Source organism: Periophthalmus magnuspinnatus, chromosome 4 (genome assembly GCF_009829125.3).
Source record: "Periophthalmus magnuspinnatus isolate fPerMag1 chromosome 4, fPerMag1.2.pri, whole genome shotgun sequence".
In the NCBI taxonomy this organism is placed as follows: domain Eukaryota; kingdom Metazoa; phylum Chordata; class Actinopteri; order Gobiiformes; family Gobiidae; genus Periophthalmus; species Periophthalmus magnuspinnatus.
The window spans coordinates 11,098,696-11,112,896 of NC_047129.1; the positions used below are offsets into that span (position 1 = coordinate 11,098,696).

The 14,201-nt window shown below is 39.7% G+C and overlaps 1 protein-coding gene across 3 annotated transcripts in view; it reads right to left on the minus strand.

The window, feature by feature from the left end:
* tle2b (TLE family member 2, transcriptional corepressor b) overlaps positions 1-14,201 on the minus strand; it is a 60,600-nt gene that overhangs the window by 10,364 nt on the left and 36,035 nt on the right. For 2 of the 3 annotated variants that reach the window (XM_055221586.1, XM_033964940.2), the window contains exons 6-12: positions 11,288-11,350; positions 10,522-10,596; positions 9,053-9,233; positions 7,915-7,931; positions 4,721-4,861; positions 3,182-3,235; positions 105-269 (exon numbers count right to left, since the gene is read on the minus strand). In XM_055221586.1, coding sequence (XP_055077561.1) covers positions 105-269; positions 3,182-3,235; positions 4,721-4,861; positions 7,915-7,931; positions 9,053-9,233; positions 10,522-10,596; positions 11,288-11,350 — 696 coding nt within the window. The remainder of the gene's footprint in view (positions 1-104; positions 270-3,181; positions 3,236-4,720; positions 4,862-7,914; positions 7,932-9,052; positions 9,234-10,521; positions 10,597-11,287; positions 11,351-14,201) is intronic. The other variant, XM_033964941.2, reaches the window with a different exon arrangement.

Genomic DNA, 14,201 nt, shown 5'->3' on the forward strand with positions numbered 1-14,201 from the left:
ACAAATATAACAGAAAATGTGAATTTTTTACAGAAAGAACTGGGAACACGGAGGGACATTTTAATGTATGCGGGTGAGTCCATTTCAGGAATACCCTATCTCACCTGTGCAGAGTCCTTGGCCTTCCCGGGGGTAGGGCTACGTGGGTTTGGGGTGGTGGGGGCATCTGTGCCTGAGGAGCCAGGCATCTCTTTCCGAAGAGTGGGGGCCCGGTCTAAGCCGTTCCCGTGTGGAGAGTGAGGGGGGCTGCCTGCTGGAGAGTTTGGCTCCTGAATGAATAATAGGAAATAAAAGGAAAACAAAATACAATACTTTTAGTTCAGCTCATTCACCCTTGAAGCGTTTGGTGCTCATGGTAATATGGTCTTTGACAGCTCCACCACATTTCGCTGTATTTCATATTCACAAAGAGATCCTCAGACATGTCCTTGGGATGGCTTTTTAAAAATCTTTTTTTAAAATCCTTTTATCTTGACATTGACGTTTTCAGTTGTACTGACATATGATATTTATTTAGCTTCTTATGACACCCGTGTTTGCTTGAACATTGTATTGTCTGACATTGTTTCCTCTGCCCATTTGTATCGGTTGTGTTTAATCTGTGTTAAGTTTCTTGACCCAGCTTTAGGAGAGTACAATATTTTTCTAAAACACAGTGCAACTGATGTAACACAAACCCCCATTCAACACGCAGTGGAAATGGAGACGGGTGATGCTTAAGTGAGTTCAAGAGCTCAGAGGTCAGTGAGTAGATTCAAAGTGCACAAAATATTTAGTTGTTGTGTCCTAAAAAACACTTTCACCCACCTTGTGTGGTGTGTGTGTTCGCGCGTGCGTGTGTGTGTGGAGGTTGGAGTGGCCAATGGTGCAGATTGGCATCTTTGCTTTTGTCAGTCTACCCTAGGGCAGCTGTGGCTACAGAAGTAGTTTACTATCACAGAGTATGAACTGAATGAATAATGACGACAGTGAAGCTCTTTGAGAGGCTTCAACAAGCCTGTAAAGTGCAAGGCATTATTATTTTAGACAGTGACAAATAAGCCTTTGCCACTGGAATTAATACTCGAACCGGTGGGGTGGACTTTGAGAACCGTCCTGATAATCAATCTTTATTTATAGAGCTCTGCTTTCCAGTAAAATCAACAAAAACATGCAAAGCATTAAACAATAAAAAAAAATTATGTGCAAAGTGTCACTGCATTACTGAGTGTTGGAAGCCAGCCTGAATAGATACATTTTGAGCCTGGATTTAAACAGGCCAAAGTCTGAGATAGTGCCATATCAGGGGTCCGTTTGTTTCAGAGTCTGGAGCCGGCAACAGAGAAAACCCGATCACTCGAGTGTTTGAGCCTGCCTCTGGGGATTTCCAGCAGAAGTTGGTTGACCTGAAGGCCCTGTTTGTGTTTCAAACAGACACGAGTCCCGTCAAATAAGGAGGAGCAAGGCCATTAATCAAAAGATATTTTGGAACTCTATGAAAATAGTGCTAAAATGTGCCTTTGTTTTTAGTCTCAGCATTGAAGCTTAGTTTTCAGAACAATTTGCAAACTCCTTTTTTGAAATAGCATTCACAAATTACCTCAAAAGTTTGGCATTAAATTAAGAACTAGCTGATTGGAAACAGCGCTAGAGAACTCACCAGAGACCCTCCTGTTTATTTTTCCATTACACACATTCTCATTCTTTTTTTGTTCCCAGTTGCAAGGGTTTAAAAAAAAAAAATCATACATGCTCTGCCTCAGCCTTTGTACGCAATATCAAAAATAGCTTAGATAAGACCTATTTTGGCTCACTGCATAAAGTATTGAAATGTTTTAATATTCCATGGGCATAAACGGCTTTGCATACATTAAATGAACAAGACTGTGGTTATCTAATTAGTGAATGGAAGTGCAAAGGCATACAAAAAAATTATGTTTTATGAAGTTGCCATGAAAAAAACACTGATTGATAATGAGCGTAACAGTAGTTCATCTTTTTCATACAAAAAGTGCAGGAGAAAGCTGTATTAGAGCCGTACCTGCTGACTCCGTACACACTTCACAACTCGAGCTCACACAAACCAAGGTTACTACGCCCCATATTAAAAGCACTAAATTAAGCTAGTCACAAAATACAAGGTTGAAAGTGTAGAGTTGACACAATTACCTGAATAAATTTTAGAAGCTGCAGTGCTATGTAAGACAGTTTGATTAAGGTTTTGGATTACAAATTAGGGGTCATTCTCCATCATTTGGACAGAAGTGAAATAGGCAGGGCTATGCAAGGGACAAAGGGTGAATCTATTGTCAGACATAGCCTTACTACCGAGTCTACAAACAGTAGTAAGTTTTGCCATTTTAAATGTTTTTATTGAACTGTGACCGAATAGATTACATTCATGAATAAAAAAGTTTAAGGTGGTGTCTAAGGTAGAGGAAGGTAGATTATCTATTGGATGTAACCACACAGAGCATCCTTTTCCTTCTTCTTCACCAAAAAGTTTGATTACTGTTTTTAGTTTTAGAAATGTGGTTACAACATTAACAACAATTTGGCTTTGGTCATTATTTTCTATTCTCTACTTAGATAAACTTGGCAACAAAGTGTTTACTTCTGTTTAGTTCCCACCCAGTAACAGGTGTCATGAATGTTTTCACTGGATTCTTGCTTTAGCCCTATTCATGTGTGGGCCATAGTGTGTCAGACTTATGTGGATAAAAAAATACTTGTAAGTGTGGCTTCTTTAAGGTATTTTGTGAAGAAGCTGTGGAGGTTTTGCACAAGACCCTGGCTGCGTGAGAGGGAGAGCAAAGTAAGTTTGTGACTGACTAACATTTTTATTCCACAGTGGAAAGAAAAAGCAAAAGGGTGAATTAAGTCTGAGGTGGCCATGCTGCTCAGGAGGAAAAAAGGTACATACAAATATACATGGCTAAACCTGAATAAATGTATTCTTTTTGTTAGTTTCATATAGAGAAAGACGCATATCAGAGGCAGCAGATTGTACGGTATGTGGCCTATGCAAATACTTTTTAATCAATATTTTTGTGACAAACGAGTAAATTAATGTAGTTGACATCATGTGTGTATTGGTGAGCAATGGATTGGATATTAATACAGGTAAGATACCAAAAGTGCAACAATAAAGAACAAGAATGCAATACTTGGGCTTACTATAGGCTATAAATGTTACACTTACTTCATTTGAGACATCCACCACAAGGTTGTCCTCACTCTTTTCCGCATCACTGTCCTGAAAAAGAAAAGATCTGTCAATACATCTTAGAGTAAAACTAAATATATTTTGACTGTTGGCAGATGTGGCATGTACTGTACCTATACACACAGAATAATAAAGACAGAAGCCCACGCACAAGTGAGCACGGATCAATATGTCGATATCCCAGCTGCTCCCTGCCTCTGTCTATTCATATACAACATTCAACACGTACACACCGTACACTACACTGAAACATGGCTCTTCACAGAAATATAAAAACACTCTCCTCCGTCCATGTCACTCTCTCACTCCTCCATCTCTCCCTCTCTTAGTTTTTCTGGGGTGAGAACGATGGCACTTAGTTGTCATGGCAACTAAGCTTTGATGTGATCATGGCCTGATATTTCTATTGACATCGGTGTAAAGTGACATCAGCACCTAATTATACCCAGCCAAAACAAGGCTATGTGCATGGTCCAAAAGAGAAAATAGAAAGGAGAGAGAGGGAACAAGAGCTGGCGTAAAATGAAGAGAAAAGAGGAGTAGAGGATTTAGGGAGATAGAGAGAGAGAGAAGGAGAAAGAGAGAAAGAGAGAGAGAGAGAGAAAGAGAGAGAGAGCAAAAGGCAAACAGGGAGATAGAGGGGCTGTAATGTGGTTTGACAGAAGAAAAAAAAATAAAACATTGGTAAAGTGGAAACTCTCTGTGCTTGTTCTCACACTGGACTAATGGGAAGATTTGGACTGCTGTTGCTGATGCCAAACTGTTTTAGCTGGAGGCCATCTTTGCAGACAGACTCCCACTGTCAATCAATCCCCAAGACTGCAAACACACAGTCATCTAATTCATTACAGCTATCTGCCTTGGCTGTCTTTTCTTCTGGCATCACATCGCCTCTGGCTCTCGGCTCTTGCCTATTGGACCAATCCAAACCAAACACAGCTCCAATTGGCCCTGGGCCCCCACACCAGCGTGCCCTGAAATGTCACAGGCAATGTCACTGTCTGCACACATCCCTCATGTCCAGTGACAACTTGTTTGGTAAACAACACAGTCAGAAAACACATGCCTCACATTCAGTTGTTTATCATGGGATATTTTTAGGCCTTCAGTCATATAACACAATTTTGGCCAAAAGATGATTATCTTAGATTAAAAAACAAAAGGCCTAAAAATATCAATATTTTGTTTAGTTTTGCATAATGCTGCTGTTTCTCTCAGAAAGACACTGCACCCATCTTGTGTTAGTGTCTAATATAGTGAATGATTGGTAGTGATCAGAGCAGATTGGCAGTCTTACATTCATCAGTCTACCCAAAGGCAACTGTGGCATAACGTAACATCACCAGGTGTGGAGTGAATAAATTATGCAATGCAAAATACCATTGAGTGTGAAAAATGTAATATAAATTCAGTGGACTAAAATCATTATCATTCTGTAATCTTGTGTCCTGTGAAAAGACAGGAGCAAATGACACCAACTCAATGGGTAGTAAATAATAGAGAGATGATGCATACATAAGAGTGTGGAGGCAGGGACTCCTTGTCCTCACAGCGCCTCCTCTTGGCCTCCGCTGCTCCCTGAGAAGAGCTGTACCCTCCAGACGGGCCCTGGCGCTCCTCGTTGGGCTGGCTGTCCGTCGACGACACTGATTTACTCTGAGAGGCAGAGGAGACAGCGCATTAGCTTAAGAGTGGGAAAATAGGCCAAATAGATAATTAAAGTCATCATTCTACAAGGCCAGCAAGTTAGGCATAATGTATAGTGACACACATAGAAACATGCACAATCTGGAGACGTAAGCTTTGGTAAAGGCCATGATAAATCAGATGGTGACACGCCAAAAGTGCACATACATGTAATTTCACACACACACAGAAGGAAGAGCAGACGTAAGCAGCAGGTTACAGATTACACACAGGATGGCCTATAAAGCTAATTAGTGCTCCCCCCTCGACACCCCCAGTCCTCATGTAAAATATGGCTCTCATTAATGGGTAATAAAGCTGTGCCGACATATTTACAATAGAGCCAGTGCTTGGAGCAATGGAGAAAACCCATCAAAGCATTGCGTTGTTTAGGACTGAGCAGGGGCCAGGGGTGCGATGCGGGCCACTCGTTATTGTTGGTCCCTCGGTGGGGAGTGGGACAGTGCAGTTTAAGACAGCGATGACTCAGACCGGAAAGAACAGACAATGGACCTCACTGTGGTATTTCTAATGGTCTCTTGTGTTGAAAATGTTGTACTGATTTGCTACGGTTCAGCACAAACCTCAGACTCACAAGAGGGACATTTTCCTGGAGTTTGTGTTTAGCAATTAAATTATGCTAAGGGTTTCATAGCGGGCATGAAGAGCGGAAAAGGGAAGTTAAGCCAGCAGTTCTCCTAAATCATTTTCATTCCATAATAAAAGCCAGAATAAGGACTTGCTACAATGATATGATTCTGTTCAAAACTATTCAGAATATTTTATTTTTTATTTTTTTTAAGTGTCCTTGTCGTAACCTTGTCCCCTCTCTGTCCTATCAACGGTTACAGTGATGAAAGCCAGCCAGTGACACAGAGACACAGATGGGGGAGAGTTTCTACAGTGATCTAAAGGACGCACACAAACTGAATTACAATCAGACCATTAGCTAACATTTACCGTCCATTCAATTAACAAGGACTTTGAACTGCAGTGAGCAAAATCGAAAATGAGCATTCTTGCATATGTACACTTACTCCTTTATGACATGGAATATTTACATATGGAGATGTTTGCTATACATTTTAAGAGTTGGATAGCAAATTTACTTAGTTTTAGGACAAGCCACACACAATTCTGACCAGCTATGTGTCTCAGGTGGGATAAACCAGGCACAATTAGGACAAACAACCGATCACAAACAATCTCTCTCTTGAGGCAGTTCAGATGTACCAGTCCACTAAACGCTTGGCTATTTTAGCTGTCAGTGAGTCCTAAATTGTCAGACTCCACTATATGAATAGCTCTATGCAAGGCCTGTGTTTTAAGTAGGGGTGGAAAATATAATATAAAACTGAACATGACTAGATCCCATGAAGAGCTGCAAATTTTGGTGAGATCATTATATTGTGACTCACAGTCAAGACGCCAATTTAGCTTTGCCTACAGGTTGTGTCCACGCTCTACAATCTGATGTAGACTTCAGCCTCTTCTTTGAAACCTTTAGATACACTCTTTCACTCAGCCCTTTGTTTCATAGCAAGTGATGAATTTAAAACCCATCACTCTATGAAAAAGGAGGTTGGCCATGGTTATCTGCCAGAACAACACTGTATAAAATTTATAAGGGGCTACTTGATAGACTGCCTGAATATTTCACTTTTTTGTTGAACATTGATACGAGAACTTTTAATACAAGATTTCATGATTGTCTAAATGTAAAAAACTTTTGGTTATTTTGCTTCACAAAAATTTAATGTATTTCGAAGACATACAAAACTGGATTGGTGCCATTAATGCATTTTAATAATCTGGTGACAAACATTTACTCACACCTGCACATGTTTTTAATGTTTTAAATGGACTTACGTTATTTGTTTGCTTTTGTTTATATTTTTCTGTATTTTAAAAAGGGCACCCATGAAATGGCGAGTACTCTCCCTGTATAAATAAAGATAAATACAATTTAATCATTTCTACGGCAGGCAGGGCCTATGAGTTTATGAGAGATTTACAGTTTTTGAAAGAGATTTTATGTTTATAGACACAGTAATTACAGCACTGCTAACCATAAATCAGGTCATAATATCTGCAAATTGAAGTAAAATCTACTATAGAATTCTGACCTGTCCTCCTCCAACTCCATTTTAAAATATAGGGATTCTACAATGTCACATGAACGCAACCTATTAACGCTCTAAAAGATACAAATTAAACCTATACTGTAAGAAATGTGTGATATGACTTTTACATTTTTTATTGGCTACCAAAGTTTGTAGTCTGTAGTCCAACCTGCTAAACAAATAAGTTATATTGAGGCTACTTTCACAGAGACAAACTGGTGATCCGGGCAGCATTTGTCATTAACTGTCTTCTAATCCTCTCACTTGTTCTGCAAGTCTCAGAGATTAGATACATTTGCTGTGCCAATAAACAAACAGTTGTTCATCCATTTACTCAGACTGTATTTTCTTTCAGATTTCTGTCAAACGTGCAGGCTCACATATTACAGTGTTGGTGGAAACCTTGAGTGGCTCAAGGTTAAAAGCAACAATGAGCTCCTGTGTCATTATGAGGCTCTTTGATGACATGAAGCTACTAAACTAAATACAAAAGAGGTTATCCTTGTCTATGTCTTTTTAAACTTTATTAAAGGGGACATATGACTTTTTGTGTGCTTTTAATTGTTAAAATAAAAGGTTAAAGACTCATACATGTAGAGTTTCAACAATAAAAGCTCATAACTCAAAATCTGCTGCTTGTTACAGTGAAATACCTCTGCAAACAGGTGGTGGCTCCTCAGCTCAGCAGTTTTGAACAGAAAGTGAATAGACCCTATACTATTATTGAGCAGTTTTAGATAAATTTTGTGGTTCACGATGAACAACATGTAAAATAACAATCTATGTATGTTATAGTTTAATACTAGGTACCAAAAAAGCCTAATGTGTCTGCTTTCTTTTCATATGTACACAAATGATAAAGAACTTCATGCAGTGTTTTCGGGTATTCATGCTACTCACCCTGCTGGGGGCTCCCTCTGGGACAGGCAAACCAAGCCAAGTTGATGAGAGAGAAAAAAGAGGAGAAAGTTTGACGTCAGTCCAGATAATAATAACAACAGCTATGGCCAAGGTTAGGCACAGAACAGGGCGCTCTCTATTAAAGACACAGAGGGGTATTGTACTGATCCCAGACAGGCTGGACTGTGCTTCTCTCTATCAGCACACACTATGCACACACAAATATGACCACATTGATGACTCCTTATGCCTCCTTTCCGCTCCTCTATACTCTTTCCAAACTCCCATTTTATTCATGAGAAAGTCTCTCCTGGCCCAGTGCCAGAAATAGAGCAGAGATAAGATTTTTTATCGAGGTGAAAAGAAGTTCATTGGGAGAAAGTCATCTGAACGTACAAGTACTTCTGTCCATATTAGGGCCGCTCAGTATCCCAAAGGTGTCTGCAGTGCAAATTACTCATAAATTGTCTGGTTCTAAATGTATAGGACTGATTTGCATTCATGTTCTGAAATGGTAAAGTGATTTACTTTAGCTGTGCAGCTGTTTGGTGTCCACTCCAAAATGAAATAAATTCTGCTCAAGTTAAAAATGCAGATGGATGTGTAATGGTTTGAGCCTGGATCATTTCCCAGAAACTCATATTCCGGCGCACAGAGCTGAACCTGTGAACGCCGTCTGAAAGATTCCATAGTGTAATTGATTCTCAATACTCCTGCATATATTGTACTGGAAACAAAAGCTTACATGAATTCAATGTTAAATGCATGCAGAATGTTAGGTTGAAAGCATCAGTCTGTGAAATATACCTGCAGATCATCAGTGCTTCATAACAATCATAGTAATTCTAGTCTTGTCTTGACTTACACAGTGAAATAAATGAAATCTGTTTCTGCACTGGCCCCTTGTGTTTTAAACGTGTACTTTGTACATTTTCTGGTAGTATGATGATACATTCAAGGCAAAGCAATACATGTCCATGCAACCAAGTAAGTGGCAAACCCTTCACCAGAAAAGTAACATAGTGCACCTTTAAGTCACTGCATATCTCATTTATTTCTATATTTCAAACCCTTGACTCCCAAAATTCTTCTTGAAAGTAAGTAGTGCTTAACTTGTTTTTAAATAAAAAGTTGATACCTCGGAGGTGCTCTGGGTCCAGGTGGTTGCGCTCATCTTTTGAAGCCAGGTGAGCAGACACTCCCAAGGCACCCGTCAGTGCTAGGAGACCTGAGCCACCCGCACCCAGAGACAGGCCTGATGGGTGGGGTGTCAGGGGGATACCGGGGGCGTGGTGCGACAGGTGCTGGAGCTGCTGCTGCTGTGGCCACAGGGGAGACAGGAGGTGGGGAGGTGGAAGGGGGGGTGGGGTGGGTGGTGGGGCAGAATGGAGGTTAGAAATTATGTGATATAAGAAGAAGGAATGGTAAAAAGTAAGCAAGTGGAAAAACAACCAAAAGGCAAAGGGTGGTTAGGAAGAAGAAAAACATAAAATACAAAACGAGAGTAAGATGAGAGATTACAAACGAAGGAATGAGAAAAACCCATAACGAAAATGAAAAGACTAAACGCAACAGTACAAGATAAAGAAAGGCTATTATCCTGAGGGGAACACTGTGATGTGTGCAGGCGCTGGGCTGTGTCAGACGCACATACACACACCAAGGAGATGGCTGTGTTTGTAGCGCAGAGAACAAAGGGCTTTAAGTAGACAGTAATATGATCAGAGCTCTGACAAGAATCAGAGAGTGCATCACCATCACAACTGCACCTTTACATGCACACTATACACACACACTGTATGACTGTAGGCTGCACATAGAATGTGTAGGCAGAGATAAGCAGCTTGAAGGTGCTGTGAGGGCTATAGCAACAGTTTTAGAAGACTTCACAACAAGTTCCTTAGTGTAGGTGAGGAAACAAGAGTACTATAGTGTTATACTATACTCCTCCAAATATTAAGATGTAACTTAAACTGGGTGAACTAAATACTGTCATGCATACCACTAAATTGTATAAACTTGTATATATGTGTGTCTACAAAACCATCAATCACTACAATTACATGCATGCCAGGGAAACCAGGTGACTGTCCTACTCCAATTTAAACAGGGTTTTCAAAATGTTAGTAAACCCAGGAACTTTGATTGAGTTGAATTCCCCAGATCCCACAAACAAATCTGCAGATCTCCTTTGGTCCATTATGTTAAAAGTGAAAGTAAAAACTACCAGGTCTTCAATGTGTTTACTAGTGCTGACTTGTGAGCAACGCAGTTCCAAGCATATCTGAAAATACTAAATTACTAGGCGCACCTGCATGTCTCCTATGCAGTTCTTTGACGTGCATGTAAACTAGGACTACAGTGGTCTGACCGGTTCTCACAAAATCGGATCAAGAGCGCACTCAGAGTTGCCTGTGCATGTAAACATAGTGAGTGATCACCTACATTTATAAGAGTTGAGGGTTTTTCCATCTAACTAAAGCAATCATAATTCTTTACTCTCAGTGTGGCCTATTTATTTAATGCTCTCCATGATTCAGTAAGATTACAGTAGTAATACTAGTCCACCTGTGTGATATGTTATAGAAGAGAATAGCAATGACTCACCCCAATGATGGCATTAAGTTCTGCCATTGTGACCTGCTTAGCCCTCTCCACGGCCTGGACCACCTGTTGTTGGTGCTGCAGAGACACAAAAAGTCACAGACAGAATGAAGAGGTTATATTGAAGCATTTATGTTTAGAAAGATCTAGAACTGTGAAAATAGATTTAGGGTTTTGCATGTGCAAATATCAACACCAGGTTGAGTAAGCATCCATTCAGAATACAAAGAGGCATATAAAAGAGCCCCTACATGTATGCTCAAAGACACACAAATGTGTTGTGTTTGCACTAAACCCCAGTGTAATCAGTCGCACCAAAGCAAACATGCATGTGTGCTTTTCACAGTGCATCTCCCCACAGTCAATATTGATTGAGCTGACGGAGATGTGACATTTCCATCCCTAGGGGGCGCTTTCATAAGTGTAAGCTCACACAGGGATGACATGTTTGTATGCAACTATGCTGTACCATATATGTATATATACTACATACTGTGTAATTTCACCAGGATATACAGCGGACTTAAACCTTCTATAGAACTGTGCAAAATTCAATACAATCCTAATTGTGGGCCAACATGACACAAACAGTTGTAACAAGTGCTTCAACACTGCTTCTGTGTGTGCGTGTGTGTGTGCGTGTATGAGCGCGTGCGTGCGTACGTGCGTGTGTGAGCGTGTGTGTAGGGGTGTGTGTGTGTGTGTGCGCGTGAGTGTGTGTGCATGGGGGTGTGTGTGCGTGTGTGCATGTGGCAGTGGTGACATTTACCTCTTGAGAGAGGAATGGGATGATCTGAGCACAGATGGCACTGAGACGCTTGACGATCTCCGCCTGCAACGAAAAGAGAGGAGAGAGACAGAGGGATTCAAATGATGAAATATGATGAGAACACAATAATGAGCGGAGCATATGATTGTCTTTACGTTACATCAAGTTGTATTATGCTCTGTAGGAACTAATGTCAAATATTTCTGTATACATGTTCCCCTGTATAATGTAATTTGTTTATTGGTCAGAGCTTGTGGCTTTCTGGGGTTGACACAGTAATGATCTAGTTATTCACATGTGGTAGTTTTAATTTTAAGCTTAACACTAGATCTTGTTCCTGATGCAATGCACTCCATGTATCTATCTATCTATCTATCTGCAACAAATATTTATGGGTTTCAACTTCTTGTTGTAGACAACATTTCAAGGATATTTCACCATTCAAAAGAGATTATATATTTTTCTGAATTGTTAATTGCTATGGCAACATTGCTACTTACATACTACGTAAAACTGTAATAATACTGGAATACAATGTTTATTGTGCTATTTTTTTTGGCATATCACATAAACACTGACTATAATAATGGACAGGATCCCATTTCATCATAGACTTAAAGGAAAATGACAAAAACTTGCTTGGCATTATTCATCCAGATAGAGTACAGCTGCCTGCTTTTAGACCATCACACAAACTCACACACACACAAATCCATATAGCATCTCTGTGGTGTGTCTAATTCTATCAGTGAGTGCCCTCAGCCTCATTCTGTTCTGTTCTTCACTCAGCCGTTCACACAGCAGCTCTCACACTGAGCCATCATTACCCTATTCAAGCTTCCTCCAGCTCCTCTGCTCTGTCTCATTTGCTCTTGTCTTTGTATTTTTCTATATTACTACTGGGTCTGGCATTATAATCACCTTTTACTTCTTTGGTCTTTTTACTCCATCAGTTAAGCTGTTTATTATTATGTCATATTCTATTCATTTTCTGTCTTCTTTTCTACACAAAAAATGCAATATGCCTCCAGCAATAAGTACAGTTAATATATGGTCTTATAAAACATTCTGTTGTACACTAGTATACACAGAGTTTACACTTTTAAAGTAAATATGAAGTATTTCATCCTGTACAGGTTCGGACACTACAATTTATTTATATCATTGCAAGATGGAGTCTGCCCACTTCTACATCCCAGGATTCTTCAGCAGAGTGAAACAGGACCGTTGTATTTTAGTTAAAAAATATATTTATAATAATAAAAATATTATGAATTACGGTCTTTGATGTGATCATTCCCTGGATGCAGAAAAACACATCTGAACATGTGTGGCATGCATAAGATCCTTTCCTGGACGTCAATGTATGTTAAACTGGCCAATCAGATGATGGTTTTACTGCAATGAATCAATGTAGTGATCTGGCTGAAACAGAACAAGCCGAGCCAGGTGCCACACAAAACAAGGGACAGTCTCTTTGCACCACAGTGCCAAAACGTCACCATTATGAAGAGCTGGCACAGGTTGGCTTGATGAAGGGATGAAGCGTAAGGAGGGGTGAATGCACGGCCAGAGACAAAGGAGGGAGGTAGAGGGGGAGGGGGGTGGTCACTGCACTGAACACCTGAGAGCTCAAAGACTGCCAAGTGGCACCGGTACAGAGGGACACAGAAAGAGAGAGAGACAGAGAGAGGGACACAGAAAGAATGAGAAACAGAGAGAGGGACACAGAAAGAGAGAGATGGGTAAAATGGAGATGAGAGGAGAATTTGTATTTCCACTTTATCCATTAAAATAACAAGCTCTTTGTTCCCACAGGACACACAGGAATAAAATGTCCAAATATGGTAAAATAACGAACTGCTGTGATATCTAAGAAATATAATTTTCAACATGACAATAGATTACACCAGGAAGCTTTGTAAAGGCCTGTATGAAAGGACACAGATTGTGTGTGTACAATAACAAGCTAAATGAAAGTGTCTTTAAAATTCATAAATCATACTTCATTACATGCTGAAATTATATTTTAATAAAATTACAGACTTCAGATAATCAAATGTCTAGCAGTGTATACTTGAATGAGTATTGATGACACAGACAGTCAATATAGATAAAGAAATAGTGTAGCAAAATATAATATACCAATTAAGAGCATTTTGGGGGCCTCGGGCAAGAAGTCTTATATGGGCCAAACACAAATGTAAATTAATAGGAAGAAGGTCCAATTTTGGCCCCCTAAGCCTGAAGTCCAGGACAACAGACCCCTTTGTCCCTCTCCCTGTCATCATGTATTCACTTACAATACAATGCAATACATAAAGGTCATGTTTGGTTGAAACACAACTTCTTCATAATTAATCAAGGGACAGTGTTTAACTGTTAATAAACACAATATTACTGGCAAAAATAAGGCCAAATCCTCAATAGCTCCTGCATTTTCTGCACTGTGATTGTAAATGCTGCTTTGTCTCCTCCCACATGTTTAACCCATAACACACAGTCCCACGCTGTAGATTTCTGGAAATTTGGTCAAGTTTTTCTAGGAAATACTGCATAAACATCTCCTAATGTAAAGTACAATTGGATAAACTGCAAGCACAAAAAGTACTTAAGGCAGATTGGCTACTTTTATTTAGGTGTATTCATTCAGACAGACAGAACTTCATAGTGAATTAAAAAGGTAAACGTGACAAATCAGTTGATTTAGTTCTCACTTTGTTGAGGTCTGGACTGGAGTCACACAGCCTTGTCCTGAAACATTGTCAACTAACACAAAAATAGATGAGATGTGCAAGCTGTTAAATTATTATTAGATCTTGCTGTAATTGAGAAGTTTTTCATTATAAATCAGTCAATTATTCAGTTAAGACTAGAATTAAGCAAGTATTTCACATCCTGCAACTATAATGTG